Here is a 19965-nt window from a genome sequence, read left to right as displayed (position 1 = left end):
CAAATGTGAATTTACCCTCAAACAGCTGCTCCCAATCTACATTCCCCAGCTCCTGCTGAACTTTGGTATAGTTAGCCTTCACCCAATTTAGAACTTTTCCTTTCGAACCACTCTCGTCTTTGTCCATGAGTATTCTAAAACTTACGGAATTGTGATCACTATTCCCAAAGTAATTCCCCACTGAAACTTTAACCACCTGGCCGGGCTCATTTCCCAACACTGGGTCGAGTGTGGCCCCTTCCCGAGTTGGACCATTTACATACTGCTCTATAAAATCCTCCTAGATGCTCCTTACAAATTCTGTTCCATCAAGACCTCTAACACTAAGTGAACCCCTGTCAATGTTGGGAAAATTAAAATCTCCTTATCACCACCACCCTGTTGATCCTACATCTTTCCTTGATCTGTTCATATATTTGTACCTCTATCTCATGCTCACTGTTGGGAGGCCTCTAGGACAGCCCAACAATGTTACCACTCTTCCTATTTCTGAACTCTGCCCATATTGCCTCACCGCTCGAGTCCTCCATAGTGTTCTCCTTCACCACAGCTGTGATATCCTTTCTGACCAGTAATGCAACTCCTCGACCCCTTTTACCTCCCTCTCTAGCCCGCCTGAAAAATCGATATTCTGGGATACTTAGTTGCCTATCTTGCCCTTCCCTCAACCAAGTCTCAGTAATAGCAATAACATCATACTCCCAGGTACTAACCCAAGCCCTAAGTTCATCTGCCTTACCTACTATACTTCTTGCATTAAAACTAATGCACCTCAGACTACCAATCCATTTGCATTCATCATCTGCTCCCTGCCTACTCTTCCCCTGCATCTCACTGACTTCATTATCTAATTCCTTACAGGCTTTAGTTACTACCTGTTTACTGTCCATTAACCTCTTCATTTGGCTCCTATCCCCCGCAACATTAGTTTAAACCCTCCCCAACAGTGTTAGCAAAAGCACCCCCAAGGACACTGGTTCCAGTCAGGTCCAAGTGTAGACCATCCAATTTGTAAAAGTCCCACCTCCCCCAGAACGCGTCCCAATGTCCCCAAAGTCTGATTCCCTCCCTCCAGCACAATCTCTCAAGCCACTCATTCATCCTGTTTATTCTTTCATTTCTACTCTGACTAGCACGTGGCACTGGTAGCAATCCTGAGATTACTACCACAGAGGTTCTACTTTTTAACTTGTTTTCTAACTCCCTAAATTCTGTTTGTAGTACCTCATTCCATCTTTTTACCTATATAATTGGTGCCTATATGCACCACGATAACTGACTTTTCATACATGGCGCAAGAGGAGCATAACACAGGTCTGAGATCTCCTGCCATTTTTAATCTTAAGCTTAATTTAGATAAATGAAAAAGGAAAGAAAAAGTTTTTACTAATCATACAATAATATTAAAAAAAAGAAAAACCTTACTTTATCAATTCACCACAGAGTCCTTTTTCTATTAGAGGAGGAAGGCGGGTGGGAGACACTATACATGTAGTGTCTTGGGTTCAGCCACTGCCCAAATATATCAGTTCACTCATCTTCCTAGAATGCAGTTTGACTGCTTCCACAAAGCTTCTTGCTCTCCCCGCTCCCGCTTAGCTCAGCTCTTCCTGGTCCAGCTCAGCTCAGCTCCTTACTCTCCCTGGTCCAGCTTGGCTCCTCGCTCTCACTGCTCCCACTGCTGCTGCAAATGGAGGACTGTCTCTCAAGGTGTCTGATGTCTCTGATCGTGTTTTCCGGGTCCTGGAGGGGGAGGGGGAGCAGCCCGAAGTCGTGGTCCATATTGGCACCAACGACATAGGTAGGAGGAGTGCCGAGGATGTTAGACAGGCTTTCAGGGAGCGAGGTTGGAAGCTCAGAGTTAGAACGAACAGAGTTGTTGTCTCTGGTTTGTTACCCGTGCCACGTGATAGAGATTCGAGGAATAGGGAAAGAGAACACTTAAATGCGTGGCTACAGGGATGGTGCAGGAGGGAGGGATTCCGGTTTTTGGATAACTGGGGTTCTTTCTGGGGACGGTGGGACCTCTATAAACAGGATGGTCTACACCTGAACCTGAGGGGCACCAGTATCCTTGGGGGGAGGTTTGCTAGTGCTCTTGGGGGGGGGTTTAAACTAACTCTGCAGGGGCATGGGAACCCAGATTGTAGCTTCAGGGTGCAGGGCCTGGAGTGTAGGGAGGTTAGGAACATGGCATCAATTTCAAAGGAGGGTGCCTGTAAACAGGAAAGTGGCTTGAAGTGTGTATACTTCAATGCAAGAAGTATACGAAATAAGGTAGGTGAACTTGCAGCGTGGGTTGGTACCTGGGACTTCGATGTTGTGGCTATTACGGAGACATGGCTAGAACAGGGACAGGATTGGCTGTTGCAGGTTCCAGGATTTAAATGTTTTAGTAGGGTCAGAGGTGGGGGTAAAAGAGGGGGAGGTGTGGCATTGCTTGTCAAAGATAGTATTACAGTGGTGGAAAGGACGATGGATGAGGACTTGCCATCTGAGGTAGTTTGGGCTGAGGTTAGGAATAGGAAAGGTGAGGTCACCCTGTTAGGAGTCTTTTACAGGCCTCCTAATAGTCCTAGAATCATTGAAGAAAGGATAGGGAAGGTGATTCAGGAGATGAGTGACAGTAATAGGGTGGTTGTTATGGGGGACTTTAACTTTCCTGATATTGATTGGGAAAGCTATAGCTCAAGTTCGTTAGATGGGTCAGTGTTTGTTCAATGTGTGCAGGAGAGTTTCCTGACACAATATGTAGACAGGCCAACAAGAGGTGAGGCCATACTGGATTTGGTTCTGGGTAACAAACCAGGCCAGGTGTTAGAATTAGAGGTAGGTGAGCACTTTGGGGATAGTGACCATAATTCGGTGATTTTTACTCTCGTGATGGAGAGGGATAAGTGTGTACTACAGGGCAAGAGTTATAGCTGGGGTCAGGGAAATTATGATGCGGTGAGGCATGACTTAGGATGTGTGGCTTGGAAAAGTAGACTCCAAGGCAAGAGTGTAAATGATATGTGGAGCTTGTTCAAGGAGCAACTATTGAGTGTCCTTGATAATTATGTACCTGTCAAGCAGGGAGGAAAGGGTCGTGCGAGGGAGCCGTGGTTTAATAAGGAATTGGAATCCCTTGTTAAATGGAAGAGGGCGGCCTATCTCAAGATAAGACGTGAAGGTTCAATTGGGGCGATTGAGAGTTATAGGGTAGCCAGGAAGGACCTGAAGAGAGAGCTAAGAGCAGCAAGGAGGGGACATGAAAGGTCCTTAGTCGGTAGGATTAGGGAAAACCCTAAGGCTTTCTATAGGTATGTTAGGAATAAAAGAATGACTAGGGTAGGAATAGGTCCAGTCAAGGATAGTAGTGGGAAGTTGCGTGTGGAGGCGGAAGAGATTGGGGAGATACTGAATGAATACTTTTCTTCAGTATTTACTCAGGAACAGGGCATTGTCGTCGATGTGAATACTGAGTCACAAATAAGTAGAATGGATGGCTTTGAGGTATGTAGAGAAGAGGTGTTGGAAATCCTGGAAAAGGTGAAAATAGATAAGTCCCCTGAGCCTGATGGCATTTATCCTAGGATTCTCTGGGAAGCAAGGGAGGAGATTGCAGAGCCATTGGCCTTGATTTTTATGTCCTCTTTGTCTACAGGAGTAGTGCCAGAAGACTGGAGGATAGCAAATGTGGTTCCCTTGTTCAAAAAGGGGAGTAGGGATAACCCTAGTAACTATAGGCCGGTGAGTCTCACTTCTGTTGTGGGCAAAGTCTTAGAGAGAATTGTAAGGGATAGGATTTATGCACATCTGGATAGGAATAATGTGATCAAGGATAGTCAGCATGGTTTTGTGAAGGGCAGGTCGTGCCTCACAAACCTTATTGAATTCTTTGAAAAGGTGACGAAGGAGGTTGATGAGGGGAAAGCAGTAGATGTGGTATATATGGATTTTAGTAAGGCGTTTGATAAGGTTCCCCATGGTAGGCTACTGCAGAAAATACGGAGATATGGCATTGAGGGTGAGTTGGAGGTTTGGATTAGGAATTGGCTGGATGGAAGAAGACAGAGGGTAGTAGTTGATGGCAAAGTTTCTTCATGGAGTGCCGTCACTAGCGGTGTTCCGCAAGGATCTGTTTTGGGACCATTGCTGTTTGTCATTTTTATAAATGACCTGGAAGAGGGGTTAGAAGGTTGGGTGAGCAAGTTTGCGGATGATACGAAAGTCGGAGGAGTTGTTGACAGTGAGGAAGGATGTGGCAGGTTACAGCAGGATATAGAGAAGCTGCAGAGCTGGGCAGAAAGGTGGCAAATGGAATTCAATGTAGCTAAGTGTGAGGTGATTCACTTTGGGAAGAATAACAAAAAGATGGGGTACTGGGCTAATGGTCGGATACTTGGTAGTGTGGATGAGCAGAGGGATCTTGGTGTCCATGTACACAGATCTCTGAAAGTTGCCACCCAGGTAAATAGTGCGGTGAGGAAGGCATATGGCGTACTGGCTTTTATTGGTAGAGGAATTGAGTTCCGGAGTCCTGAGGTCATGATGCAGTTGTATAAGACTCTGGTGCGGCCGCATCTGGAATATTGTGTGCAGTTTTGGTCGCCATACTATAGGAAGGATGTGGAGGCACTGGAACGGGTGCAGAGGAGGTTTACCAGGATGTTGCCTGGTATGGAAGGAAGATCGTATGAGGAAAGACTGAGACACTTGGGGCTGTTTTCATTAGAGAAAAGAAGGTTTAGGGGTGACTTGATTGAGGTGTACAAGATGATTAGGGGGTTAGATAGGGTTGACAGTGTGAACCTTTTCCCGCGTATGGAGTCGGGTATTACAAGGGGGCATAGCTTTAAATTAAGGGGGGGTAGATATAGGACTGAAGTTAGGGGTAGGTTCTTCACTCAGCGAGTCGTAAGTTCATGGAATGCCCTGCCAGTAGCAGTGGTGGACTCTCCCTCTTTATGGGCATTTAAGCGGGCATTGGATAGGTATATGGAGGATAGTGGGTTAGTATAGGTTAGGTGGGCTTGGATCGGCGCAACATCGAGGGCCAAAGGGCCTGTACTGCGCTGTATTCTTCTATGTTCTATGTAAGTGCCTTTCAAGTGGGAAATTTACTTTCCCGGCAGCCCCTGGTCCTCTATCTCTCTCTCTCTCACACCCCACACCCCTGGCTGCTCCCAAAAAATGGAGGCGTGTTGCCTTACTCCCCTTCTTGAACAAGGGGACATTTGTTTTCGCCAGTCTTCTGGGGTGGCATGGTGGCACTCCCGCCTCAGGCAAATGTCTGTGTGGAGTCTGCACATTCTCCCCGTGTCTGCGTGGGTTTCCTCCGGGTGCTCCGGTTTCCTCCCACAGTCCAAAAATGTGCAGGTTAGGTGAATTGGCCATGCTAAATTGCCCGTAGTGTTAGGTGAAGGGGTAAGTGTAGGGGAATGGGTCTGGATGGGTTGCTGTTTGGAGGGTCGGTGTGGACTTGTTGGGCCAAAAGAGCCTGTTTCCACACTGTAAGTAATCTAATCTATCTACCTGACACAGTGAGTATTTATTGCCCATCACTAATGGCCCCCTAATTTGGTGAGAATTCACTGTCTTGAGGCTGTGTGTTGCTTAGACTTCTAACATTTTATTTGGTGTATCTCTGGAAGTAGCTGCCACTGATATTGACATTGGATTTATTACAAACATTTTGTTATTGCAGAAGTACATGTTGCAACAGGTGACCCCACTGTACAAGCACTTTGAAAATCTCACCAAGAACGGGACACAACCGGATAGTCTCATGGATCAGTGAGTATCCATTTTCAATCCAAATGCTCTTGACCTGTAGGCTCAGGGTTAATTCATCTTGGTGTATACAGCCATTCCAAATGGCCACACTCTTAGTGCAGAGATACATTTGTAATAGTATAGGAGGATTGATGATATGGCCAGTGCATATTGATTGCATCTCTGAACTCTTCATTATAATATCTCTAAAATTCAAGTGTCCTGCCTGTGCAGAGACCTTTTACTCCTTCACTTAGCAGCTAAAGTCTTTAGAATTTTCCAGCCTGTCGAATATTTGTGATGCTGATAGTGGCCCAGATTGTCTGACCTTTCTCATTCCAGACTGCATGTCCCTCTCATTCCATTCAGTATGACCCTTATCACTTTGGCCTGTTTGACTCTCCTCGTTCCAGACTTTCGATCTGACTTTCATGACTTGTCTTGCCTTTACCCAGTTGAGCATCACTCACACTGGCCACTGCTTACAGATCAGGTGCTCCTTCAGGTCACCATTTCCTTCTCAGTGTGTCTTGGGTTAGCATCAGGCTCAGACCTGTTCTTTCACCTTTGACATTACAGACTGAATGGTTTGATAATACTCCAAAAGTATCAGAGACATTTTCACCATCTCCATGTAGTTTGGGAAGGATCAGAGTTTTAGTCTTGTGGCTCTCGAGTTCTGATCCATTAAATTTTCTCACCACTCTCCTTGTACATCCTGTGCAAGGAAACTCCAGAGAAACTGCCAACACTTCAATGTAATTATTGGGAGAAATTCGACCCCATGGATGTCATCTACAAGCACCTTAAATTTAGACTGTACAGATGAACTTAATTACTTCAGTAAAATAAAGGGATCAGCTTAGATCAGCTGAATTTCAACCTGTCAAGACTATAATTGTGCACATTTTACTTGGGTTTTTGTGTAATTGAATCCCTATTCAGATAAAGATATTGAAACCTGTTGTTTTGTAGATATAATCAGATTAATGCAGTGCGCGTTGCTTGTGGATATGGTCTCAAGGACTGTGAAGTTATGGCACAAACATTTTATTTGAAGTGGATGGCAAACCCCAATGATAATCCGTAAGTGTTTTGCACAAGTGGGAATATTGAAGTGGAGTTTGATAAAATGTAATAATAATAAGTTACATAACAGGTCCAACTTTCTGATCATTGGCGATGTGATGTAAATTGGGGGCACCCATTAGATCCCAATAGAGGCCTTTATGCTTGCATAACAGCTGATATTGCCCAGCAGAGTCAGAGACCTGTGCTAGTGAGTTACCCACAAATATCAGCTGGAAGTTACAACTAAGACATGTAGTACTTCCCAATTTTTTTCTATTTTAATGCCTCAAACTTGGTATGACCCAGGATGAAGGTGCAGGTTGTTGTGCAGGGAGGGGTGACTTCAGTAGTAACGATGAGCTAGAAGGAGTTGAGTTTGACCCCTATCTCCCCTTCCTTCAGTCCCTTCCCTTCCCCTATCTCCCATGGGTGGGAATTGATAAAGAATGAACACTAATCCTTTTTTACAGCAGGAATCACTCCTTACTGACCGGAGACTTAGGCCATGCTCTCCATTGGAAAGCAATACGAATGCTGTAAAGGGTCATGCAGCTGTCAGGATCAGTCCAAACAAACAAACAAACCTATACATGCACGCCTGTGTGCGCGTGGACACACACACCTGACACATACATACAGCACAGACCCTGCTCCTGGCAGCGTTGATACTAACTGGAAGATCTGGGCCATTGTATTCTAGAAATCAAATATTGACGATATCTGATTTTTCACGTAAATATTCATTATTTCATTTTCTTTGCTAATACTATAACGTTGTTTCTGATAAATAGAATTCCTGTGAATCTGAAGACATCAATTTATTGCAGTGCAATTGCTTCAGGGAATGAGGCAGAGTGGAACTTTGCATGGAAAATGTTCCAAAATGCTAAAATAGCCACAGAGGCAGACAAACTGCGATCAGCCATGGCTTGTACTAGACACACTTGGCTTCTCAATCGGTAAGAATTGTGGTCATTAATCAGATTCTGTGAATGCTGAAAACCTATTGTTACCTTTGTAAGGAATATTGACCCAGATTGAATCCATTTCCTTCCAGGAAGTCTAAGTTAAATTAATAGCGTGCCATTCAAAGACAAAAGACAAATTGTAAAGTTCCTAAATACATAGCCTTACACTATATGTGGAACATTTACATTAAGAAAAGAGAGAAGGTAAATCAGGAAGTAATGTTAAAAAAGGAGTGATTAAAGTCTGTAGATCTCTAGAGGATGAGGTACCTCAGGGAGGGCACGTGGGTATTGGAAAGAATAGCTCATGTACATAAGGCAGATCCTTGCTCCATTGTTTGCTCAATGTTTCTCTCGTGTTACAGAATGAATTTTGTATTTGTCCTTAAGTTCCATAACACTCACCCCCTTCATCCTTGACCCCTGGAAAAGGTACTGAATGTCACTGAACTCACAATCCAGAACTCTAGGCTAATATTCTTAGGACACAGGGTCGAATTCAGCTACGGCAGCTGGAGAAATTTGAATTTGATAGAAGTCAGAAATAAGAAGCTAGCCTAATGCTGATTGTTCACTGATTCTTTTATTGAGGAAGGAAATCTGCTGGTCTGTCCAAATCCAGAGCAATGTAGAATCATAGAGTCATAGAGATGTACAGCATGGAAACAGACCCTTCGGTCCAACCCGTCCATGCCGATCAGATATCCCAACCCAATCTAGAGCCACCTGCCAGCACCCGGCCCATATCCCTCCAAACCCTTCCTATTCATATACCCATCCAAATGCCTCTTAAATGTTGCAATTGTACCAGCCTCCACTACATCCTCTGGCATATCATTCCATACACGTACCACCCTCTGCGTGAAAAAGTTGCCCCTTAGGTCTCTCTTATATCTTTCCCCTCTCACCCTAAACCTATGCCCTCTAGTTATGGACTCACCGACCCCAGGGAAAAGACTTTGCTATTTATCCTATCCATGCCCCTCATAATTTTGTAAACCTCTATAAGGTGACCCCTCAGCCTCCGACGATCCAAGGAAAACAGCCCCAGCCTGTTCAGCCTCTCCCTGTAGCTCAGATTCTCCAAACCTGGCAACATCCTTGTAAATCTTTTCTGAACCCTTTCAAGTTTCACAACATCTTTCCAATAGGAAGGAGACCAGAATTGCACGCAATATTCCAACAGTGGCCTAACCAATGTCCTGTACAGCCGCAACATGACCTCCCAACTCCTGTACTCAATACTCTGACCAATAAAGGAAAGCATACCAAATGCCTTCTTCACTATCCTATCTATCTGCGACTCCACTTTCAAGGAGCTTTGAACCTGCACTCCAAGGTCTCTTTGTTCAGCAACACTCCCTAGGACGTTACCATTAAGTGCATAAGTCCTGCTAAGATTTGCTTTCCCAAAATGCAGCACCTCGCATTTATCTGAATTAAACTCCATCTGCCACTTTTCAGCCCATTGGCCCATCTGGTAATCTGAGGTAACCCTCTTCGCTGTCCACTACACCTCCAATGTTGATGTCATCTGCAAACTTACTAACTGTACCTCTTATGCTCGCATCCAAATCATTTATGTAAATGATAAAAAGTAGAGAGCCCAGCACCGATCCTTGTGGCACTCCACTGGTCACAGGCCTCCAGTCTGAAAAACAACCCTCCACCACCACCCTCTGTCTTCTGCCTTTGAGCCAGTTCTGTATCCAAATGGCTAGTTCTCCAGATATTCCGTGAGATCTAACTTTGCTAATCAGTCTCCCATGGGGAACCTTGTCGAACGCCTTACTGAAGTCCATATAGATCACATCTACTGCTCTGCCCTCATCAATCTTCTATGTTACTTCTTCAAAAAACTCAATCAAGTTTGTGAGACATGATTTCCCACGCACAAAGCCATATTGACTATCCCGAATCAGTCCTTGCCTTTCCAAATACATGTACATCCTGTCCCTCAGGATTCCCTCCAACAACTTGCCCACCGCCGAGGTCAGGCTCACTGGTCTATAGTTCCCTGGCTTGTCCTTACCACCCTTCTTAAACAGTGGCACCACGTTTGTCAGCCTCCAGTCTTCCGGCACCTCACCTGTGACTATTGATGATACAAATATCTCAGCAAGAGGCCCAGCAATCACTTCCCTAGCTTCCCACAGAGTTCTCAGGTACACCTGATCAGGTCCTGGAGATTTATCCACCTTTAACCGTTTCAAGACATCCAGCACTTCCTCATCTGTAATCTGGACATTTTGCAAGATGTCACCATCTACTTCCCAACAGTCTATATCTTCCATATCCTTTTCCACAGTAAATACTGATGCAAAATATTCATTTAGTATCTCCCCCATTTTCTGTGGCTCCACACAAAGGCCGCCTTGCTGATCTTTGAGGGGCCCTATTCTCTCCCTAGTTACCCTTTTGTCCTTAATATATTTGTAAAACCCTTTGGATTATTTAACTCTTAATTGCCTGTTGGTCAAGTAAGGATCACCAATAAATGTTGACATAACCAGTGATATCTACATTGCACAAAATACATTATAATTAAAAAACCTGTCTCAGTTAAATTTGTTTACCTGCCTCCACTCCTGTTTTCCACTGTATCTTCTCTGGATGATAGGTGGCTGAGTCATTAATTGATGCCCACAGCATTGCAATGAGCACAGGGGGAATCACTTACACTCTTAGAGCAATGAAGAGGTCACTTGGTTCAAGATGAAGGAGCTCCAAATAGCCCCATTTGGAAACATTTCCTCTTCAATAATTTTTCCACTTCCAAGACTGTAATAAATAACAATAAACATGTTTAGATACTGTTACCGTGGTAACACAATCATGGAGTCGCTAGGTCAGAAGTGACCCAAGTAGATTTAAAACATTTGCATTTCTTAGAACTTCTTGTATCCACACTCCCTCAAAACACTATCCCAGGAACAGCCCACCAAACCCCAGCATGCTGAGATTCTAGGTTGAGAAATGAGCATTTGGATGGATTTTCACAGTGAGTGCAATTAAACAATATTATAATAAATGAAATTCAATGTATCAGGAGCTGGTCATCTATGCAAGAATTCTTATTATTTTATGTTTTCTTTAACATGTTGCAGATATCTTCATTATACTTTGGATTCAACCAAGATTAGAAAGCAAGATGCTACATCGACCATTACTTCCATTGCCAGTAACGTGATTGGTCAGTCTCTGGCCTGGGACTTTGTCAGAGCAAACTGGAAATTTATCTTTGAGCAGTGAGTCACTGAAACATCTGAATGATCATTGTGTTTATTCACATTCTGCAACTTGTGCAGGGAATACCGCTCATATGACATAGCAATTACCAATGTCCATGGTTTGTTTTGATTTTTGTTATTCATTCGTAGGATGTGTGCATTGCTGTCTGGGGTAGCATTGATTTTCCATTTCTAATTGCCTCAGGAAAAGGTGGTTGTGAGCTGCAGACCTTGATACATAGCTACACCTACAATGCTGTTAGGGAGGGACTTTCAGGATTTTGACCCAGTGACACTGTAAGTACGGTGATGTACTTCCAAGCCAGATGGTGAGTGGCTTGGAGGGTAACTTGAAGGTGGTGGTGTTCCCATGTATCTGTTGCCTTTGACCTTTTAGATAGAAATGGTTGTGGGTATGGAAAGTGCTACCTAAGGAAACTTTGTGAGTTACTGCAGTGCATCTAAAGAGTTTAGAATGGGGCAACTAATAGATAATAAGGAAATGACTATTAAAAGACCAAAAGCAAAAAAAAAGAGCAATAGCTGTCAATCAGGAGGTGTGAGGAAGAAAATAATTTGATGAAATTACAATCACAAGGGAACAATCATATGAAAACTGCTGGGGTGGTCCAGATGTTCTTCATGTCTACATTGGTGGCTAATGAAGCAGTAGATGCATTGATGTTAATTTTCCAAATTGAGTAATTATGTATAATGCCAAATTGCACACATGTACCAGTGTCAATACCACACTGGGGTTGAGGCGAGGACAAGGGATGAGGGGGAAGTAGAGGTGGAAGCAGGGGCTGATAAGGTGGAGGTCTCTCTCCCTGCTGGTATCTGGTAGGGTAGGGCACCTCAAGCACAATGCTGCCATGGAAGAGCTGTTTTCAGAGCTTGCAACTGAGCCCAAAGCCAGCAGCCAGGGCTGCTTTCCTGCCTGCTATCCCACCCCTGCTCTCCCTTGCCCGGATCTATTTGCTCATACACAAAGTGCTTGTGAAGCAATGCTCCTATGTGTGAGCTCTCATTTTTCAACACGATGGTGACATTCACAATAAACATGGCCTTTTGCTAGTTCCTAGAAAGGTTCATCAAAGTGGAAACTAGCAAATATAATTCTGCTATTCACAGATGGAGGCAGGCTTCAGGAAACTACAGGCCAGTTTGCTTGATAATATTGTGGAAATGTGTTAAAACTGAACATTAAAGAGATTATAGTAAACACTTAGAAAAACGCAAGGTGATCAGGAGGATTCACATGGTTTTGAGAAGAAGAAATCAAAATTAACCAACTTATTAGAGAAGTAACACAGAACTATACAATATAAGGGAAGAATATTCAGCTCAATCTGCAGGCATTAGCTCCCTGAGTATCTTGACAGCACCAAATTCCTGACTCTATCTTGTATCCTGCACATTATCTAAATAGAAACAATCAGCCAGTGTCCTCTTGAATGCCTCAAATGAACCAGCCTCCATCTTGTTTCCAGACAGTAAATGCCAGAGCTGTACTATTTGTCTAAAAACAATTTTTTCCCCACCTTGCACTTCCTTTTTTTGCAAAAGCTTTTATATCTTTGATATTTGTTCTTGTAACAGCTCCGACACCTCCACATCTCCTACCCGTCTATCTAGTTTCTTTTATAAGCGTGATCAGTTTCTCCTTACCTACTCTATGCAGACCCCTCAGTTTTGAAATGTCTGTGATCTCCTCTTATCCTTCTTTTCTCCAAGGAGAACAGACCCAGGTTTGCCAACCTATCATCAGAACTGAAGTTTCTCATCAGTGGAACTATTCTCATAAACTTGCTCTGCACTTTGATGTGTTCACCTTCTTTCCAAGTGTGGCACCTAGAACTACACACAAGACTCCAGCTGTGGTCTAACCAGTATTCCTACCTAGGATCAATATTACTCCCATTTGCCAAGGGGGTGTAGAGTTCAAGAGTAGCGAGATAGTTTAGCTTGGGAAACTTAGTCGTCACAGATGAGTTGGACCAAAAGGTCTGTTTCTGTGCCATATAATTATATTAATGAAACCAAGAAAAACGTGTGCCTTATTAACTGCTTTCTCGATATGTCCCGCCACCTTAAATTACTTATGTACATCTGCACCCAGATCCCTCTGCTCCTCCACACTCTTCAGAATAGTATCCCTTATTTGATACTGTCATAGAGTCATAAAGCTGAACAGCATGGAAATAGACCCTTCAGTCCAACTCATCCATGCCAACCAGATATCCTAAATTAATCTAATCCCATATGTGAGCATTTAACCCATATCCCACTAGACCCTTCCTATTCAGATACCCATCCAGAATCCTTTTAAATATTGTAATTGTACTAGCCTACACCATTTCCTGAAGAAGGGTTATACTTGAAATGTTGACTTTTCCACCTCCTGACTGGCGTGCTGTCTTCTTCCAGCCTCCTGCTTATCTACCTTGGATTCCAGCATCTGCAGAATTTTTTGTCTCCACCATTTCCATGGCAGCTCATTCCATATACACACACCACCATCTGTGTGAAAAGGTTTCCTCTGAAGTTCCTTTTAGATCTTTCCCGTATTACCATAAACCTATGCCCTCTAGCTTTCGACTACCCTGCCCTGGGGATAAGACCGTGGCTATTCACCCCATCCATGCCCCTCATGATTTTATAAATCTCCATAATCTCACTCCTCAGCCTCTGATGCTCCAGGGAAACACCCCCAGCCTATTCAGCCTCTCAGTATAGCTTAAACCCTCCAAACCTGGCAACATCGTTGTAAATCTTTCCAGAACCTTTCAAGTTTCACAACATCCTTCCTATAGCAGGGAGACCAGAACTGAACGTAGTATTCCAAAAGTGGCCTAACCAATGTCCAGTACAGCTGCAACATGGCCTCCCAATTCCTATACTAAATGCATTGACCAATAAAGCCAAGTCTTTTGAACATTCTTCCTACCAAAATGTATCACCCTACATTTCTTCGCATGGAACTTCATCTGCAACATATCTGCCCAATTAACCAACTTGTCAATGTCCTTTTGAAGTTCTACATTGTTCTCCTCAGTTTACATTTTTAAGTTTTCTATTATTTGTAAACTTTGAAATTGTCCCCTGTAAATTAATATCCAATTCATTCAAAGATATCAGAAAAAAACAAGAGTTTCAATACAACTCCACTACAAACTTACTTCCAGCTCTCTCAAAATATTCCATCAGCCATTACTCTATCTTGTCCCTAAGTGCGTTGTTATTGGTACTTTTTATTGCCTGAATTATAACTTCTCTCACAAGATAACTTCTCTCATGTGGCATTGTATCAAATGCCTTTTGAATTTCAGTATTCATCACATCAAAAGCATTGCTGTCATCACCACCGCTGTAGGTCTTCAAAAAAAAATCTGCAAGTTAGTTAGACACAATTTTCCTTAACAACTCCCCAACAGTACGAGGAACTCAGTCCCAGTTCTGTTCAGATGCAGCCCATCGAGCTTGTCCAGGTTCCATCTTCCCCACAACTAGTGTCCTAACAAAAAGCCCTTCCTCCTGCACTATCTTTCTAGTATTTATTTGTCTACCTTATCCTAATACTTCTGTAGGCACTTACCTGGAGTACTGGGATTACTGCATTTAGAGGCTCTACTTGTTAATTTTCTACCAAAAGACTTTGAAGCTGAAATAGGCCTTTCAGCCCATGGTGTCTATTCCACCATTGTGAGAGATTATGGCCGATCTGATTATCTTCAACTCAACTTTCCTGCCTTTCCCCCATAATTCTTGACACTTTTACTGATTAAAACTTTATCTCAGCCTTGAATATACTTAATAACCTAGCCTTAACAGCCCTCTGTAGTAAAGGATTCCATAGATTCACAACTCTGAGGAATAAATTCCTTCCCTTAACTGTCTTAAATGTGCAACTGCTTAGGCTGAGATTATGCCTTCTGGTCCTAACTCTCCCACAAGAGGAAATGACCTCTCTGCACCTACCTTGTCAAGTTCTTCGAGAATACTGTTTCAGCAAGGTTACCTCTCATTCTTCTATGTTCCAACAAGTACAGGCCCAATCTATTCAACCTCTCCTCATAAGACAGTTCCCTTCCTACCTAGTATCTGCTCAGTTAATGTTCTCTGGACTGCCTCCAATGCCAGCATATCTTTCTTCAGATAAAAGGGGTCCAAAACTGTTCAATATCCTAGCTGTGGCCTGACTAATGCCTTGAATAGTTTTAGCAAACCTATCTTTATACTCCGGTCTCTTTGAAATAAAGACCAACATTCCATTTGCCCTCCATTTCAACAACTGAACTTTGATAGTAGCTTTTTGTGGTTCATAGATAAGGACTCCAAAATCCTTCCATTCTATTGCATTCTACTCCACAGTCTTTCTCTATTTAAATGATATTCAGTCCCAGCTCCCTAAATTCCCATTGCAGGACCACATCCCCTTTCACAGCTATGTGTTGGTTCCAATGTGGACCATGGCCTCTGGCTGTTCACCCGCTCTCCATGAGAATCTCTTGCAGCCACTCTGTGACATCCATGATTCTAGCACCAGAAAAGCAAGATACTATCCTGGAGTCATGGTTATGGCCACAGAAATACCTGACTGCTCCTCGACCTAAAAGAACCCCTCATCACTATGACTGTCCATCTCTTTTTGTTCCCGAAGGGATCGGTATTGCAACATGCTTGGCTTTTGAGTAATCCTTCAAAGAACCATCTCCTTCATCAATAGCCAGAACTGAAAAACAGTTTGCATTAAACCTTTAGCCACAAAATGACATGACCCTCTCTCACTAGTATCCTTACATACAGATGAGGAAGGACACCATTTTGACTGGGACAACACATCCATCCTAGGACAAGCCAAACAGAGACTCGCATGAGAATTCCTAGAAGTATGGCATTCCAACCGGAACTCTATCAACAAACACATTGACTTGGACCCCATTTACCACCCTTTGAAAAAAAAGTAAATGACATCACCAACCCAAGGAAACCCCAAACATATAAATAGAAAGCAGGAAACACCAGCAGTGCTTCATCTGGAGGCTCACTGAAGATGTTACCTAGTAGAGTGATGAAACATCTGAAAATGAACCTTCCAGCTCAGTGAGCAAACCTACATCCAGACCCTTAGACTGCCTGGGGAAATCATCCGTTCCTTCTCAGCCTGCATGCTGCTACCTTGTGGTCAGACCATCTCTGAAAACATGTAGTTTTCTGCTTCTCAGATGCACCTCGGTGATTTCATTTGCCACTTGAGTTCCGAAATTCATAGCTCAAACTTGTGCAGCATGTAACGCTTCCTGCACAAGGGTCCATCTAGGTCATGTTAAGTGTCCATGACACACCACATGCCACAAAATAGGAAATTTTGCTTGGCTGAATTGCTCTGCCATACCTTAAGCTTACTTTAACTTTTGTAATTTTACTATAAAGTAAGACTAAGCTGGTGACTAGCATAAATCCTTCACTCTATCACAAGTTAGGTGCTTCTCCTGTGCCTATTAATCCTTGCACATTAAGGGAGTGCTGGTTGAGAGATTGCACTTAGATTTTTAAAAGTCATTTGATAAGGTGTATAGCAAAGGTTACTGTGGAAAGTAACAGCTCTTGGTATAGGAGGTAACACATTATTATAGACAGAGGACTAGTTGGCTGGTAGAAAACAGAGTATGGGCAATAAGTATTTTTATTATTGGCAGGATGTGATGAGGGGAGCACAACAAAAGATATGTGGTCTCAACTTTTTACATTTAACATTAACAATTTAGGTAGGAGTAGCAAAACTCAATAGCAATTTTTGCAGACAATATTAACATAGGAAGGAAAGTATATTGTGAAGACAACTGGAATTTGCAGGATTAAGATGGATTGATTGAGTGGACAAAAATCTGGAGATAAGGAGAAGGATGAGAAGATTAGCAAGAAGAATGAAAAACAGGGGAAATTGATAGTTTAATGCTTTTAAGACAAAAGGTAGATAGATTCTTGTTAGTCAAGGGAATTGAGGATTATTGTGTGTAGATGGGAAATTGGAATTCTAAAATACAGAGCAGCCAAACTCATATTGAATGGTAAGAGCAGGCTTAGTTCTGCTCTTATCACTTATATTTGTGTGTGCACATGTACACAGTGCTGCCAACATGCATGAGTGATGGAGTGAGTCAATGTTTAAAGCGGTTAGGACACCAAGCAAGTGGGCTGCTTGACCTGGATGATGTTGAACTTCTTCAATGCTGTTGGAATTTTCCTCATTCACAGTACTATTATAATTTATCTGTTGTGACAGGATTAATATTTGAATTATTTCACTGTTTAGATATGGTGGTGGATCATTTTCATTCTCATCATTGATAAAGGGAGTGACACAACGATTTTCCACAAAATTTGAACTAAGCCAGGTTGGTGTTAACTTTGACCATTCTATTATTCTAGTCTTGGTCCCTTGGTTACAATTTAATTGCTCTCAATTCATGGGTAAAACTCACTTCGACACCACAGATAAACTAGGTTAATCAGTCCATTTAAATCAGTTGCTATGCTAAACAAGCTGCTGATCAGATAATTTGATGTTCAGGCATTCTCTGGCACTATGAAAAACAAGCTTATTCCCAGTATCACAGGAACTTATTTATCTCACAATCATCATTATTAGAATAGACAGTTCACTCATTATAACAATGCTGCTTGTGGGAGCTTGTATGAAATAGTTCCTGCATTGCAAAAGTGATATTTCAAAAGTATTTGATTTGTTTTGAAGCATTTTGGGATTTTGTGGGATTGTAAAAGACACATTTGAAATTAAAAGGTCATTTTGCTTAGAATATGGCTTCACATTTTTAAGAAGTCCAGGAATTATAAAATACTTCCTGAAATTTCCATCAAGAAATCAGCAATTTAGCAGAACACACTAGACAATAACTTAGAATAAGAAACTCAGTAGAGAAAGGAAAATAAGTTAACTGCACTTTTATATAGGACTCAGAACATTTGATTGACTCTATATTCAAGAGCCACTTTGACTGGAAATATTTTTGTAAACCGTAGTTGAAACGTCTGAAGGAAATTTCCTGAACTTTCACCATTTACACAAATAAACAGGAGGAGGTCACTTAGCCTCCTTCATCATTCAATGAAAGTCAGTTTTGGTTTATCTGAATCTCAATGCCATAGTTCTACGTTTGCATGGTGTCCAATATAAAATCAATGTCTCTGCCTTAAAATATTCAATTGACCCAGTTTCCACAGTCCGTTAAGAGATGAATTCCAGGTTTTTACTAACCTTTTTGAAAATAAATGCTTTCTGATTTCATTACTGCACGGCCTACCTGTAGTGTTGAGATTGTATAACCTTGTTTTTGACATTCACAGCAAAGGAAATAGTTTCCCTTAATCTATTATTATTGAGTACATTAGTGTAGAGATCATGTTATCGTACCAGCAAACCATTACCTGCATTCCTAAATCACTGCATTGGCACCACTGTATCTCTGCTTTTCTTTCCATATCCCCTTAGATCTGAAGTGCTATATTATATTAAAAATGTCATTATCATTATTAAGAAAAAGGATTGTCTGTATTTTAAAAGTTTTAAATCTGTGAAAACAAAATGTGAATTTCTCATTCCTTAGCATTTTCCAAAGTTCTTAACAATGTTAAATATTAAGGATTACATTTTCTGGAAGGACATCAGACTGCTGTAATGAGAAATAATGTCCATGCTTGGTTTAAATCAACATATGTTAATTCATTTGCTTTATTATTTTCATTCTTTACAGCTTGAGCAGTTTAAGACAGAAAATGAGGATGTTGGATTTGGTTCTGGGACTCGGGCACTAGAACAAGCTTTGGAGAGTACCAAGGCTAATATCAGATGGGTTAATGAAAACCAGGAAGCTGTTCACGACTGGTTTCTTAATGCTGTCAATTCAACAAATCCTGCATTGAACAGCCGCTGGTAACAGAAAATAACATTGAAATAAATAAATCTGAATGCAACTGAGGCCAAATATTTTCCATTCAGAAACATCAACAGATAACTGTTCCATTGAGAAGAATGATTTATTATTTACATCAAAAACAGAGGAAATTTTATAGCCAAATAATTTCATGTCATATTTAAGTTCTGAGACATAAATATTATACAAAGTGATTCATTTCAAGGCAGTGATGTCAGTCCAAATTGTACAGTGACAGAATTCTAAAGTACTATGACCATGTCACAGCTGTCTGTTTTAACTGAAAGGTGCAGTGTAATATTTTGTTCCAAGTTATTATACATATTATACAAATTACATCTGAAAAATATCAAAACTCTTCTTGACCTGAGGAAGTGGAAATGGAAATAAGCAAATTCGATAATATCATATCATTTGTCCAACTATTGGTACCAGTCATTGAAACACTTGTCTTTGTTTGTTATAAGCCTACAATGGACCCTTTGCCCACCTCCTGTCATAATTATCTCCCTGCCAATGATAGGATGCTCTCCATGCAATTATTGTGACACTTTCAATGTTACATTATTTGGATGGCCGCGCCTAACACCATACCCACAGACACTATGTATATTTACTGGAAGCAACCTCCCTTGTCTTCACTCCTCACCCCCTGCCCTAACCCCTTACCACCTTCAACACCCAGTCATCACTCCTCAACCCCCTCACCATTTGCATCCATCCACCACCCCCACCTATTTTGTAGGACGTTTATAGCATGGAAACAGGCCTTTAGACTCAACTTGTCCATCCACCTAGTTTTCACAATTAATCCTGTTCTATTTGCTGCATAGGTAGATATCCCTCCATACCATTTTCATCCATGCATCTGTTCAAATATTTCTTAAATAGACACTCACTACCCTGTGTGAAAAAAAATTGTCTCTCGGGACCCTTTTATATCTCTTCCCACTCACCTTAAGCCTAGTTTGTAGTTTTAGA

The 19965-nt window shown here is 42.0% G+C and overlaps 1 protein-coding gene and 1 long non-coding RNA gene across 2 annotated transcripts in view; one reads left to right on the top strand and one right to left on the bottom strand.

Annotated features, from left to right (window-relative positions):
• Positions 1-10554, bottom strand: part of LOC122539577 (uncharacterized) — a 36621-nt gene extending 26067 nt beyond the window's left edge. The window contains exon 1 of the long non-coding RNA XR_006309123.2: positions 10373-10554. This is a non-coding gene — a long non-coding RNA (uncharacterized LOC122539577). The remainder of the gene's footprint in view (positions 1-10372) is intronic.
• The window catches only part of anpepb.1 (alanyl aminopeptidase, membrane b, tandem duplicate 1), an 86997-nt gene extending 67752 nt beyond the window's left edge, over positions 1-19245 (top strand). Inside the window, exons 15-20 of the mRNA XM_043674558.2 lie at positions 5690-5778; positions 6733-6843; positions 7620-7787; positions 10904-11044; positions 17346-17427; positions 18805-19245. Coding sequence (XP_043530493.2) covers positions 5690-5778; positions 6733-6843; positions 7620-7787; positions 10904-11044; positions 17346-17427; positions 18805-18987 — 774 coding nt within the window. The 3' untranslated portion in view covers positions 18988-19245. The remainder of the gene's footprint in view (positions 1-5689; positions 5779-6732; positions 6844-7619; positions 7788-10903; positions 11045-17345; positions 17428-18804) is intronic.
• Positions 19246-19965: the final 720 nt, after the last annotated feature.

The sequence above is a fragment of the Chiloscyllium plagiosum genome, unplaced genomic scaffold, assembly GCF_037043375.1.
Source record: "Chiloscyllium plagiosum isolate Xiang-an unplaced genomic scaffold, Cpla_swu_hap1 HiC_scaffold_39, whole genome shotgun sequence".
Lineage (NCBI taxonomy): Eukaryota > Metazoa > Chordata > Chondrichthyes > Orectolobiformes > Hemiscylliidae > Chiloscyllium > Chiloscyllium plagiosum.
Note: the sequence above shows the minus strand (reverse complement) of the source record. Positions and strands in the feature narration are given on the sequence as shown.